This window comes from Caretta caretta, chromosome 7, assembly GCF_965140235.1.
Source record: "Caretta caretta isolate rCarCar2 chromosome 7, rCarCar1.hap1, whole genome shotgun sequence".
In the NCBI taxonomy this organism is placed as follows: domain Eukaryota; kingdom Metazoa; phylum Chordata; order Testudines; family Cheloniidae; genus Caretta; species Caretta caretta.
Genome location: NC_134212.1, coordinates 8,224,702 through 8,238,931, shown reverse-complemented (window position 1 = coordinate 8,238,931; position 14,230 = coordinate 8,224,702). Strand labels below are relative to the sequence as shown.

Below are 14,230 nucleotides of genomic sequence, written 5' to 3'. Positions count from 1 at the left end.
GTATGAGTGCTGTTACTTATAAAATACAGGTTTCAGAGTAGCAGCCGTGTTAGTCTGTATCTGCAAAAAGAAAAGGAATACTTGTGGCACCTTAGAGACTAACCAATTTATTTGAGCATAAGCTTTCATGAGCTACGGCTCACTTCATCGGATGCATGGAGTGGAAAATACAGTGGGGAGGTTTATATACACAGAGAACATGAAACAATGGGTGTTACCATACACTCTGTAACAAGAGTGATCAGGTAAGGTGAGCTATTACCAGCAGGAGAGTGAAGGGGAAAAAACCTTTTGTAGTGATGATCAAGGTGGGCCATTTCCAGCAGTTGACAAGAACATGTGAGGAACAGTGTGTGGGGGTGAGAAATAAACATGGGGAAATAGTTTTACCTTGTGTAATGACCCATCCACTCCCAGTCTTTATTCAAGCCTAAGTTAATTGCATCCAGTTTGCAAATTAATTCCAATTCAGCAGTCTCTCGTTGGAGTCTGTTTTTGAAGTTTTTTTGTTGAAGAATTGCCACTTTTAGGTCTGTAATCGAGTGACCAAAGAGATTGAACTGTTCTCCGACTGGTTTTTGAACGTTATAATTCTTGACGTCTGATTTGTGTCCATTTATTCTTTTACATAGAGACTGTCCAGTTTGGCCAATGTACATGGTAGAGGGGCGTTGCTGGCACATGATGGCATATATCACATTGGTAGATGTGCAGGTGAAAAGATGATAAAGCATCTAAAACAGTGATGCATACTGCAGATGAAACTTCATCTCCTTACAGTAGTTAATATATACTATTTGCTTGAGGGGCAAAACATTTCTTTTTGAACTGCTTAACGCAGTAATTGTGTGTTAAATGAAAAGCTAGGTGCCACGAAAACTATCAGTAATCCTTATAAGGATTTTTTCCCCAGAAAAACATGCAATACGATATATTCCAAAATAAATATACCTTCAATTCTGGCTTCAGTATTTCTGCCTTTAATTAAATAGTCTACATTTAATTCTCTGTTTCACATAGACTGTCTCTCATTTAAATCTAGAAAACTGCCTTTGTGCAATGGGTTTTTTCTGCCCAGTTCAAATGTGGGTGCACCTTGCTATCTAGATTTTTGGTGGCATTAGACATGAATATGAGCTGTTCGCCAGAAATCTCCAATTACTCAGCCTTCACTAGACAAGGAAGAAACATCATAACCAATTCACATCAGATGTTTTTTCTCTTTTATTCCTCTTTTTATTTTCACTCTCTTTGGGTGAAATTCACCCACTGAGCAGCGGGCCAGTATAATGTCCATGCATCACTTGTATCCTCAAAATAGGATTTAAGTGCTGTTAAGGTCTTTTGCTAGCCCTCCTCATAGGAATGAATTTCATTCTTTGCTTCTACTTTTCCACTCAGGATTTATGCCCAGCATCAGATGTTACAATAGGCCCTACTAAAAAACTGTAAGTTTATTACAATGTAGTATTTATTTTCATTATGGTATCTGTGGTATTTGCAGCTCTCCAAATGGGCAATACAGCAGTAAATTTCACTGTTGCAAGTGGTAAATGTCCAGGTCTTAACACCCATTGTATTTTCTGTAGTATATTTCTTTTTTTTATTTCTTCCTGCTTGAGACTTCCTAGTACTTTCCATATTGTGGCTGCTTTTGCTGTCTCCTTACTGTCACAGGTTGGCAAGTTTTGCTAGCATGCAGCACCCAAGTTTAGAAAGATCTAAAACGCAAAGTTTGTATTAGCTCTGTGGTGTTTGATTTGTAAGGGACATTTATTCTGTTATGTTAGGACCAGGGCCAAGAAGCAAGGACCACAAGTGCTGTATGTGGAGATGAGTAGCAGCTGTAATGCAAATCCATTGCCATCTCCACACTTTCTTACTTGGTTTCTGCCCTTGGGTCTGTTGAGCCAGCATAGTTCAACATAGAGATCATTTTAGCACCCACATGTTCCCAGGAAAATGACCCAGCTCAATAGTACACAATACTGAACCAGAGACACTCAGAAGAAATGGTGAATAAAGTTCTCCATCCTGTGACATACTGAGCCCCCTCTGAAGATGGTGGAATTGAGGCTACTAAGCACCATGCAAGGCGGAACAAGCCAGATGTTCTATGAAAGTGATGTGGCAGGGCTAAATTAGGAATCTCTGTTTTGTATTTCACTGTCATGCTATATGTATTATGGTATCAATTTGTTAAAACGTCTTGATTTGGCAGTAACCTTGTTGTCTCTCTTTGGCATGTGACTTCTTTGAGTAGCTGCACAGATTTTTTTACGCTTTCTGTATTCTGCACGTAAGGATTTCTTGCTATTTTTTAAAAGAATGTTTACGCCTAAAAGTGAAGTATGCACAAAGCAATGTTAATTCCCTGTTTTTTAGTGAAGTATGCACAAAGCAATGTTAATTCCCTGGTTTTTGTATTTGCTTCACTAGGCACAAGTTCCCCAATATCAATTCTGCAGTTCAGTAATGCATAAAGGAGTCAGAATCAAAAGTCCAAAAAGAGAGATTTTTCTAGCTCCAGAGCTCTGCGCATAATCACAAAGAATGAAATTTTGAAAACATTCCAAGAAAACAAGTGTACATATTGCAGCTAGGGGCAAGAGTGGTATTTGTTCTTAATGACTGCTTGACTTCAGCACTACAGATTGCATAAAATCTGTTCTCTCAGCTGCATTATAATGAGGGCTGCTATGGTATTCAGTCAGGATTTTAGGACACAGTTGAGCTGCCTGACTCCACTAACCACTTTTGCATTAAAACAAAATGATGTTTAACAAAAAAAAAAAAAGTTCTCGGATATTTGGGTAATGGCAGTCTTATAAGTTTTGAGAACTTTAAAAGACACCGCTACAAAGACAAAACTGGCAATTCACACATCCTAATATATCCCCCATATTCCCCTTTCTTCCTCAAAAATAGAAAGTCATGCTCAGCACAAATACCTGCTGAAAATCTACTAACCTCCCCTCACCCCCAAATCAACACCCCATCAAACCTTCAGGTTTCTTAAATCACATCAGGCTTCAAAAAGTTATATTTCCCTTTTGGAATATTCAGCTAATGTGCCTCTATATTTTATATTCACATGGGAAATAGACAAGTTCCAAATGTACATTTGAAGACTAGAAGATCAGGAGATGCAGGAAAAGTTTTATAACAGCGGAGATGCCAGTTTTAAAACACCTGCAGTTTAGAAGGATATGTCCTAAATCATAATGGTTCGCTGTGCATAGGCACAAATTAAGTCTGAGATGGGTCAGGGTGTCAGTTTGTGATGGAGATGCTGAAACGTGTCCTGGGATTGCGCCCCAAAAATAGGTATGAGGGTGGCTTTCTTTTACTCATCAATGAGATCACGAAAGGGAAAAATTTCAACATTAGTTCTGTATATGTTATCAGAGTTCTCAATCTTAAAGGTGCTCTCATGGCTGAAAATAAAAGATATAATAAAGTAAGAAAATCACAGTGCATGAGTCAACTGAATAGTAGAAATTAAATTAGTGGGGGAATTTACGTATCTCTTCATTCTCATAGTGTATCACTTAATTTATCAGTGTATTTGGTTAAACAAACTGATTTTAATTTACCCAGTTGCATACACAAAACCACAAAATGAGGAAATTTTGGCTAGACAAGGTAGGTGATGTAATATCTTTTATTGGACCAATTCCTGCTGGTGAGAGAGACAAAGCTTTTGAGACTTACACAGAGCTCTGCTTCAGATCTGGGAAAGGTACTCGGAGTGCGATAACTAAATACAAGGTGGAACAGATTGTTTAGCATACATAGCACATTTCAAGGGACCATTCCAGGTGAAATGGCCTGTTAACATCTCTCCAATCATAGTGGGGAGAGAAGGAGGGGGATGGTTAGTGGGTTTTTATATATATAAATTTATATATCTTAATAAGCCATAAATCCAGTGTTTTTATTCAGTCCGTGACTTCTAATGTCTAGCAAAGTTATGAATTTAAGCTCCCAGGCTCATCTTCAGAAGGTGTTTGTGCAGGTTTCCTTTGAGGGTGAGGACTTTGTGAAAAATGTACATCCCACAGGTGATGTGGTATTTTTGTCTTTTTGTCATTTTCCTGTGTGTGTTCATTCAAGAATGTAGTGATTGTCTGGTTTTACTCACATAGTTGTGGCATTTAGTGCACTGGATAAGGTACACTAAATATTGTGATAGGCATGTGTAGGACCCATGGATCTTGAAATGTGTGTTATGGGGGATGTTGATCATTGTAGCAGTGGAGATATGTCTACAGGTTTTGCATATCTTGGTCTGGAAAGGTCTGAAGCTACTTTGAGTTGGTGTGTCCTGGCCTGTGGGGAGCTTGCTTCTGATGATGAGCTTGGAGAGGTTGGGGGGTTGTTTGAAGGCCAGAAGAGGGAGTTCAGGAAAGATTTCTTTCAGGATGTGGTCCCTATTGAGTATGGGTTGTAATTGTTTGTTTAGACCCCATGTGGGTTGCAGTGCGGGGTGACAGGTGACATCTTGGGGGGTGTGTGGACAGAGGGGTTTTATTTCTGTATTGTATTGTATTGTATTGTATGTCTTGTTGTATTTTGGCTAGTATGTAGTATAGTCACAAATGTGGTTATTATAGTTTAACACAGAACAAAGGGAATGTTTTAAAAGGTAACTGTGGGTAGTTTGTGTTAAGATGAGCCCTAACAGGATACAGTGGGAAGTGGCCAGTATAATCAGAGTTTGCATAACTTTTCAAACAAATTTAGATTAAATTCAATTAAATTTAGATTTAGATTTAGATGCTTGGTCCTGCAAGGTGCCAGGTTGACAACACTAGACACTGAACTTTATTTATTACAGAGCAGATATGGCTTGAGAGCTGGCAGAGCAAGCTTTCCTGCACTGCATCATCAACGTACTTCAGCCCTGTTTCACAGAGACTTCATTTAGACATAAAAGGAGATTTCCTTTTTCGTGCCCTTTTAATCCATGTCACCTCGATTGAGTTTGTCAACAAGGGTGACAATTAATCACTTTGTTTAATCCAAGTATATTACTACCAAAAGGTACATTAAAACAAGTTGGTGTTGCAAAGTCAAGCACTCAGAAGTTAGAGAATGCCCGAATTAATACAGCCCATGCAACCTTTACCCCAGGGGGAATTCTGCACCCACAAATAAATAAATACAAATTCTGCACACAATATTTTAAAGTTCTGCATATTTTATTTGTCAATAAATAAATGTAGACTCTCCAGCATGGCAGTGGGAAGCATAGGCCACTGGCTGCAGAGAAGTGGGAGATCACCCTGCAGCACCCTCTCCATCTCCCATTCCCCAAGACCATGGACTCAGCAGTGAGGCTGCATCTCACCCTGACACAGTGCAAGGGCTGGACCTGCCCCAGAAACACCCCAGGGCCCTGCTCCTTTGCCCCAAGATAAGAAAGTGAGAGCGACAGAGTCTCATGCGCACAACCAAACCTGGCCCCCATTCCAGGTTTGGGGCAAGCAGGCTAAGCATGGCAGAATCCAAGTGTGGAGGGGCTTAGTGTGCCAGGATCCAGGTGTGGGGTGAGAGGGTTCTGTGTGGGGCAGTCTGGGTGCAGGTGGCTCATTGCGGGGTCTGGATGCACAGCAGCTTGTTGAGGGGTTCTGGCACCAGGGGGAATGGAACTCTACAGGGGAGTCCAGGTGAAGGTTATTGGGGATCAGTGGGGTGGGGAAGGCGGGCTTGGTGTGGGGGGCTTGGTGGGATGGTCCGGGTGCAGGGGGGTGGGGCTTATTGTGGTGAGGGTCTGAGTGTGGGGGGGCTCAATAGGGGGGGTAGTCTGAGTGCAGGGGTGGGGTTCCAGATGCAGGGGGAGTTGCTCAGCAGGGATCTGGATGTAGGAGGGGTGGGATTTGGGGGGCAGGGAGGGAAGGTGCAGCATGGAGGTTTGGGTGTGGGGGGCTCGGGGAGCGATCTAGGTGCGGGGTGGGGCTCGATGCAGGGGGGAGTGGCTTGGTGGGGTTCTGGATGTAGAAGGGATGCGGTTTGGTGCGCGCGTCTGGGTGCAAAGGGGGACTGGGTGCCAAGGGGCTCTAGATGCAGGGGGTGAGGCTCGGCAGGGTTGGAGTTTAGGTATGGGTGGCTTGGTGAGGGTTTTCTGGGTGTTGGGAGCTGGATGCATGGGGTTTGGGCAGACAGGGGAGCAGCTTCCCATAGAGAGACCCCCTCACACCTGTGGCTGAGGAGCTATGCAGGCAGCATAGGCGGTGGGTATAATAGGCCAGGGGAGGCTAAGCCTCTCCTGGTGCAGCCGCTGCTGCTCTGCCACCAGACGCCTGTGCCATGGTGGCCCTGCCTGAGGTCTGCCCTTTCCCATCCCTGCTATTCCCCTTCTCCGAGGCACCCACTGCTCGCCCGTCCCTCCTCTCCTCCATCCTCTTCCCGCGAAGCTGCTGCGTCCCTGCGGGTGGCAGGGGCCTGGCGGGAGGAGGGGATGTGTGGAGGAGAGGAGGGACTAGCAGCTGAGCCCAGTGCAGGGTAGGAAACACTAGCTGAGGCATCCCCAGACTAGTCTCCCCCCACCCGTAGTGATTTAAATCTCCAGTGACTGCTCCGGGTGCCTGAAACCATGTGCACTCACTTCTGGGGAGGTGCATGTGACCAGTCCTGCAGCTTCCCTTTGCTTCTCCATCATTCTCTATGGGGAAACAAAGAAGTCTGTGGGGGACATGAATTCTGTGTGCACGCAGTGACGCAGAATTCCCCTAAGAGCGAACCTTAATTCTGCACCCTTGTGTGTGTATATACATTGTGATGGTCATTAATTACATGTAATTTTTTCCTCAGAACCCATGCCTCTAGGTGTGTAAATATATGAAATTGGTGCTCCTAGATTAAATGAAGACCCATTTGTTATAGAAATAAATTAGGATTTATTAGGATTATCTTAAAATGCAGAAAAACTGGATACTTGATTACTTATTTTGAGAAGATTTAAGAGTCCGGTATTAAGAGTGAGCCTTAGCTTAGTTGATTTTATCTAGCTTTAAAATTTTTATCACTGATGAAGTGTGTAGTAAGGGTTATGAAAGCAATTAATAACATCAGTGACAGGATCAAGGGATTGGCTAATTTATCTTTATAGGTTTTAATGAAGCTTATAATTTAGTAATAAATATACAATATATTCAAAAGTAAGGAGTTATAAAAAGGATGATTTATCTGACTTATTTCAGAAGCTAGTCTGAAAATCAAAGGTAGTGGAAAACACTCATGTAGAAAGACAGTTGTGCGAGGGTAGGGGTGAGGACAGAGAAGAGAGCTTAAGTTTACAGCAAATCAAAATGTGTTTAACATTCTCTGTAGACCTTTAACATACCTGAACGCTTCGCTTTGGTTTTTTTGGAGTGGGGGGAGGGGAAAGAGGAGGAGGAGGGAAAGATATGTCCTAATATGGGCAGCTACTATTTCACATCTCACTTTGTTTAGCTGGCAATCGGTGGGTGTGCTGTCGAAACCACTGCATCCTTCTTAAAGCTTAGAAGAAGAAGGGTAAGAGAGAAGGCTCTTGCCATATTAGCCTCTTGGGAAACATAATAGCTCTATCTTGAAAATAGCTAGGTAGAAAGTCCCATTTTTGAACGTTTACTCTTTCAAGGTTGAGAGTTTGGTCTCGGATGCAACTGCCACAGCCAATGCTGAGGGGCATGCAAAGGGGAGCGTGCTGCAGGAGCCCACATTACACGCTGGCTTTTGGGAGGTGGCAGCAGTAGGCCTGTGTAGCATCCGTGCTTCCCAACCACATTTTGACTACCCTCTTCTCATGGATCTAAGAGAGGAAAGCTGCTTATCTCCTCTGTCACCTATGTGAAGCCAGCCACACTGTAGCCCATAGATTTTTATGGCCATGCTGATTACATTCATTTCCATCCAGACCTCTTTTATATGAAGTTTATGTAGTGCTCACCAGGGTCAATAGGTCCATAGTGTGATTGGAGACACTACTCTGTCGGCGGCTCAATTGTCCTGCCCTTGATTCTCCTTCATTACACTGTAATGTTCTGTTCCCATGCCATTGGGTTACTTGCATCTATTTTGCTATGTACACTGAACTCATAACAATAGATATTACTGCAGCAAATTTTATAGCAAAATTTCATCCTCCGTTGAACTTACACAGCACTGCATGGATTTTGATTCACCACCACCTTCTACTTTCCACAGTGTAATCAGGTGCCTTACATGGGGGTAAAAATAGAATAAGGCAGTAGTGAATAATCCCTGTGTTTTTAAAACAGGTGCAAACTTTAATTAATTTTTTGCAGAACCCCTGTGAGATAAGTAAGTAGTGTTATCCCCGATTTACAGATAGAGAAAGTGAGAGACCGATTATGAGATTTGCTGAAAGTCATATAATGAGTCAGAGGTACAATCAGGATTTGATATCAGGAGGTCCTGGCTCCCAGTCCCATGCTCTAACCACATGTCGTATGATTCCTTATTAACATAGCCTTGAAGTTCTTTGGTGTTCTTTCTGACCAGGCACATGATTCCTATTGTTATGTGAGAACAACCGCACATCCTGCCATATGTTGTTTCTGCACAGTGGTTTATTTTTTGATAAGCTACAGCAAATTTTAATGTATTTGTTAACATTCTTAATTTAATGTCACATATTCCTATCAACAGTAGTGAAAAGTTATCAAGTTCTGTAACAGGTGAAACCACAGTCCTCAGTGCATTGTTTTGTGATCAAGAATCCAGTAGTTAAATATACACAGCAGTGGGCTAAAAACAAGTGGTTCATTTTTGCTGCAGGCAGTTCCAAGGGACTGGAATAATCATAGTTCCCAAAAGGCAGGTCCAATTTTATTAATTCAAAATAGGCTTTCATTACAGCACTGAGCCTATTTCAATTTCAAGGTGCAGCACTGCAATTTGTATTCACAATACTAATAGAAAAGAGGGAGATGTATTGTAAAATGCAATATACAGGATTTTTGTCCCTTTGAGCATTATGTTCCATTTTGAAATGCTAACATGTTAAATTTTGTCTTTGAAAAAATAGATAGGTTTTATCTATGTCTATATCTGGATATAATATTAATTTGCTAGGAATGTACTTAGGTCTTTGCTATAATTGTAGGTCCTTAAAGTCGGTGGAAATTTTGCCTAAGGTTTTCTCTGTACTTAAAAATTAGCTCAATAAAACTACAGCGTGGAAAAAAAACAAAAACAAAAACCCAACCACCCTTGACCTATATCGCTATGCCACCCTAATCCCCAGTGTAGATGCAGCAATGTTAATGGAAAAAAGTTCTATCAACATTCAGAGAGGTGGTGTTGCTATGACAATGGAACAACCTCTTCCATTGGTGTATGCTGCATCTGACACAGGGTTCTGCCAGCATAGCTATGCCAGTATAGTCTGCATAGTGTAGACACAGCCTAAGTAACGACTGGAGACTTTGATCCTCAGCTCTGACAGATTCACTAGAAACCAGGTGGATTTTGTTGAAACAAATGTATGTGAATATTTTGAATGAACCTCTCTCCAAAACCAAGAAAGGCAAATTAACATGAAAATGACCAGAAATAACATTTTCCATTAGTGTTAACTAAGAAACAAAATATAAGTAAAATCTAGTGAAAACATTTTCAAGTCTTTGATACTAAATATATTCAGATTATAATTAGTTAAGAACACAGGCTATCATCAGAAGCATTTATTTATTCTGCATGGAACAGTTGGGGGATATTACTGCTGAATTACTGACAAAACCTATGCACTTTTAATGAGCAGTCTGACCTTTTTTTTTTTTGTAACTGTAAAGAAAACACTTAAATTAATTTCACACAAAGACTTATCAGCCAATAGACGGAAATAGAAATCGACTGAGAGACCTTAGTTGCAAAGCAAAGTGCTGTTGAAATTGCTGCATTATGCTGTGGCATAGAACATGCTTTTAACTATTGACATGTTACTTTATTAATTGTGCTAGGCCCTTTTAAAGTCTTAAATGTTTGTAACTGCACAAATTTGTGCAGTTACAATTGCTCGTAGCTTTGATAAAACAGTTTGAATAGATGATAACTGAATAGATCCATTATAACATTGTCTGAATATATGTGTAATGTATTTCCGTAGAAAATCTATTAGAATCTATGCTTCTTTTACAAGTTATACTGTGAGTACAGTTAAATCACTTGATATATTCTGACTAAAATTACATTTCTTGTATGGGATAGTCTTTCCTAATGTAATCTGGGAAATCAGGCAGGACGTAACATAAAAACAAATAGAAATTTGTGAGAGCTTTTCTAGAAATCAGATCTTTAAATAAAATAGAAATGGTGGCAATAAGTAGTGAATCAACTTGATAAATACTGAATGATCAAGCCTAGTTACTGTAAAATAAGATTTGGCTGGTTTACTTCATTTTCCAGAGCTTGGGCAGATAACTATTGAATTACATTACTTCATGTTGGTTTCCCCTAGGGCAAGAAGAACCTGCTCTACTGTGTTCTGCTGAGCTGGTGTATTGATTAGTACTTCAGGTCTAACCTTTACATGGTTATTCTTACTTTAGTGCACTTATTTATGTCTTTGATCGTTGTCTTTGTGCAGTTATTTTATTGCCTAGATATTCTTTTTGGCAGACTATAATAATATATGCATTTAATTCAGCTCTCTTACTTTGTTATAGCCAAATTAATATAATTAGTTCATTGTATAGCATGCAAGCTATGAGTGAAATTGACTTGGTGGCCTTAAGACCTGTGGTACAAGGGTAATGATTACATGCATAATTGACAGCACTTATCGTTGGAAATACAAAGCTTTCATTGTCAGGATGGTTAGTGACTAAAACTAATCTAATTAAATGCTTGTAGTGTCCATTAACAGTGCCAACTTAGATGTTTTGTCATAGCAGCCATGTGATTTTAGGTTTTGCTACTGTGGGTTGGAAAGTGATTTATAGTTTAATTCATCTTAATAATTTGTATGCTTAGAAAACACTGATATAAAACTTTGTTGCATTTAAATTTCCTTGTTATCTGCCTTGCAGTGGCATGAATAATAGGAGAGCTGGGAACATGAATATGTTGAAATGCATGAAGTATTTTCAAGGAGAATATTCTTAAGGGTCAGAATGATATATGCCAAATGTTAGTGGATGGGTAAGCATGGGGGGTTTGTCTTGAGAAGCCTGAAAATCAGATGTACTTTGGAGTGCTACTTTTACCAGCTGTGTGAAAAACTTGTGTTTTAGTCTTAATACTAAAATGTGGTTAAATATTCAGGTAAATAGTTATATTGTCTTGATATATTATATTGAGCAAATACCACAGTTTCTTGCATGCACACGCAAAATAAGTGCATTAATTAATGACTTCATCCAACTCCCACTGAAGTCGAAGCCTTCCATAAACTTCAGCAGGAATTGCATCAGATCACATAAGAACAAAACATGGAACAATTTTAAACATGAGCATTTTCCGGACAGTGCTTTATAGTGCATTAATATCTAGACCTCATCTCTTCATAACACGTGTGGGGGCATCCTGATAGCTGTGAAAAACTGAGGCTAGTAATCATTAATCAAACATTTTTTGGACACTCTGTTTCTTCATAGATTAACACACATTTCTTATGCTTCTGGAAGTCCAGGTAGCAGCACTGTTAAGAGTGCTCTCTTTTTCTTTTCCATCTGTGCTTAGCTAGAAGGTTAGATAGTGCCTTTTTTCTTTTGGATATAGACCTTAATAGCTATTAGCCAGGATGGGCAGGGATGGTATCCCTAGTTTCTGGCACTGGTCACTGTCGGAAGACAGGATACTGGGCTAGATGGACCTTTGGTCTGACCCAGCATGGCCGTTCTTATGTTGTTGTTCTTCTGACCTCACTGCAGTTTCCATGTGCTTGTCACTGCCAGATCAGATTACTCTTGCCTTTAAATTGGCTGTACCAAGACCATTTGGAAACTTTAGCTAGTGCAGAACCCGGTATCTTTGGGTTCATGTGAGTTCCACATTAGATATTGGTTTTGACTTCCAAAGCTGTAAATGGTATGGATGCTGGCTACAAGTGAATTCACCTTTCTCCTTATGTGCTCACAAGATAGTTGAGATCAGCTGAAATGTTTGAGCTAACAGTACTTTGATTGAAAAAGGAGGGTGGTAGGAGCAGGACATTCTTTGAGTGGGATCAGGGATGTTGTGAGGTATCTCAAATCTGAAACTTGCTTCCTTCTTTGGTGTGACGTAGTTAATCTTGTGAGCTTTCTGCTTTCCCATGCTGATGAGAAGGGAGTAGTTTAGGAGCATGGGTGTATGAGGTTTCAGTGGGGGTGCAGTGCAAAGTCCTCCTGGGTCCATTGAGTAAATTCCTCCCCCATAGTTGTTATTATTTAACATTTACTTTGCATTTGTGACTAAAGATTCAACCATGCTGGACCCGATTTTAATATGCACTGTGCAAACCCAGTAAACAAGTGTCCCTGCCTCAGAATTTACAGCCTAAAAGAGAAGACGTAACAAGTGGATGAGACAAACATGCTCCCAGTTTGGCGGTCTCAGGCCTCCTTCCCAAGGGGTTTTGCACCTTCCCCCCATGCGGTTCAATCAGTTTAGATGTCTTCTTGCCCTTCTTCCGCCCCCTCCCCCCGCCCACCTGGAGTTCAGCCTGGCTTGGGGGAGGAGAGAGCCACACCTTCCCTGCCTGCTAAGCAGCCCAGCCCAGCCCCTACCTCACAACTCTACCCATCAGGCAGCAACCCTCTGAGCTCCCTGGCCAGTCGCCGCAAGGCGAGGAGAACGAACTGGAAAATAAGACAAGAATGGTGGTTAATCTCTGTGCACATAGCACCACCTAGGGGAGCAGCTGTTACACTCTGGGCAGGATGCTGCATGGGCAGGATGGTGGCCGGACTGTTTCCCTGTGCGCAGGCTTTATAGGGGAAGGAGGCAGAGTGAGATGAGAGCAGCTGCTTCTCTGTACAAGGCCACATAGAGAGTAGAGGGGCAGAGTGAGGCTGGAGTAGCCATTTACCTCTGCCCTAGTATTTTATTGCAGGTGAACGTCACCCAGGGCTGAAGAAGGTGTGCAAGGCCCCAGAACTGGGGTGGTGTTGTTTCACAGGGGTCAGGGAAATGCATACAAATGAATACCTAGGGCATTCTGTATCCCTTGTGCACAGCAAAGCTGGAATTTCCCTACTCCACTGTAAAGTGGGGAGCTTGAAACCAGGGAAAAAGGCATTGGCTTAGACACTGGATCAAGTGGACCAAAACCCCCATGTAGGATTAGCAGCTGCTGCTTTAGCCTAGGGATTGATGTCCAGCTGCTCCCCTACCCAGCCTGCACTTGGAGATTGGATTCTTCCTTGCATCCCCATATCCACACCCTTGTTGTTTGGGCTTCAATCAGGGACTGAAATTTACTCTCTCTCCATAAACATTTGCCTGCTACCGTGTGCACATGTGACCACTCAAAGGACATATGCTCTGGTCCATGTATTGAAAACAATTCTAAAAACTAGGCAACCAAATTATGCAAGTTACATGATTATTATTCAAGTTATACATTATTAATGACTGTTTGTCTAAGTACCAACATATTTTAGCCAGCTAATGGGTAACTCGTTGATGTTCTTTAACACTTGTTGGTGTGTTGTGTTATGAACAAAACTGACTTCTCTGTAAGACTGTCTAGCTGTTTTGAATTTTAGTTAGTTTATTTTTAAATATATTCTAGTGGTACTGTACTACTTGCTTTTTGAAATAGGTTAATAGTTGCTATGGCTCAATAAATGACATTTAATAGCAAAACAGTGTATTTCTTTTCTCTTACAGAGGCAACAGAAATTGTTCTAAAGGCTCAAATCCTAGCTGGAGGGAGAGGAAAAGGTGTTTTTAATAGTGGATTGAAAGGAGGGGTCCATCTAACTAAAGAGTAAGTCTCTAAAATTCAAAAGACATGAGTAATATGCTACTGATAGTATTGAGGCTTTTGCAACGGCTGTTTTAACTAATCAAAATATCTTTAATACATGTTAGTAAATTGACTGTTTCCCTTGTTTTGTAGCCCTAAGGTTGTTGGGCAGCTTGCTGAACAGATGATTGGGTACAATCTCGCAACAAAGCAAACTCCAAAGGATGGTGTTAAAGTTAAGAAAGTAAGATTCTTTCCTCTTCCTTAAAAATTAAAGATAGTTTACAGTTGCAACTGAACAAACGTGCTGTAGTGTAGTGTATGCCA

General features: G+C 41.1%; 1 protein-coding gene across 2 annotated transcripts in view; it reads left to right on the top strand.

Annotated features, from left to right (window-relative positions):
* The window catches only part of SUCLG2 (succinate-CoA ligase GDP-forming subunit beta), a 243,939-nt gene that overhangs the window by 96,123 nt on the left and 133,586 nt on the right, over positions 1-14,230 (top strand). For both annotated transcript variants that reach the window (XM_048856939.2, XM_048856937.2), the window contains exons 3-4: positions 13,825-13,924; positions 14,057-14,147. In XM_048856939.2, the coding sequence (XP_048712896.1) occupies positions 13,825-13,924; positions 14,057-14,147 (191 nt within the window). The remainder of the gene's footprint in view (positions 1-13,824; positions 13,925-14,056; positions 14,148-14,230) is intronic.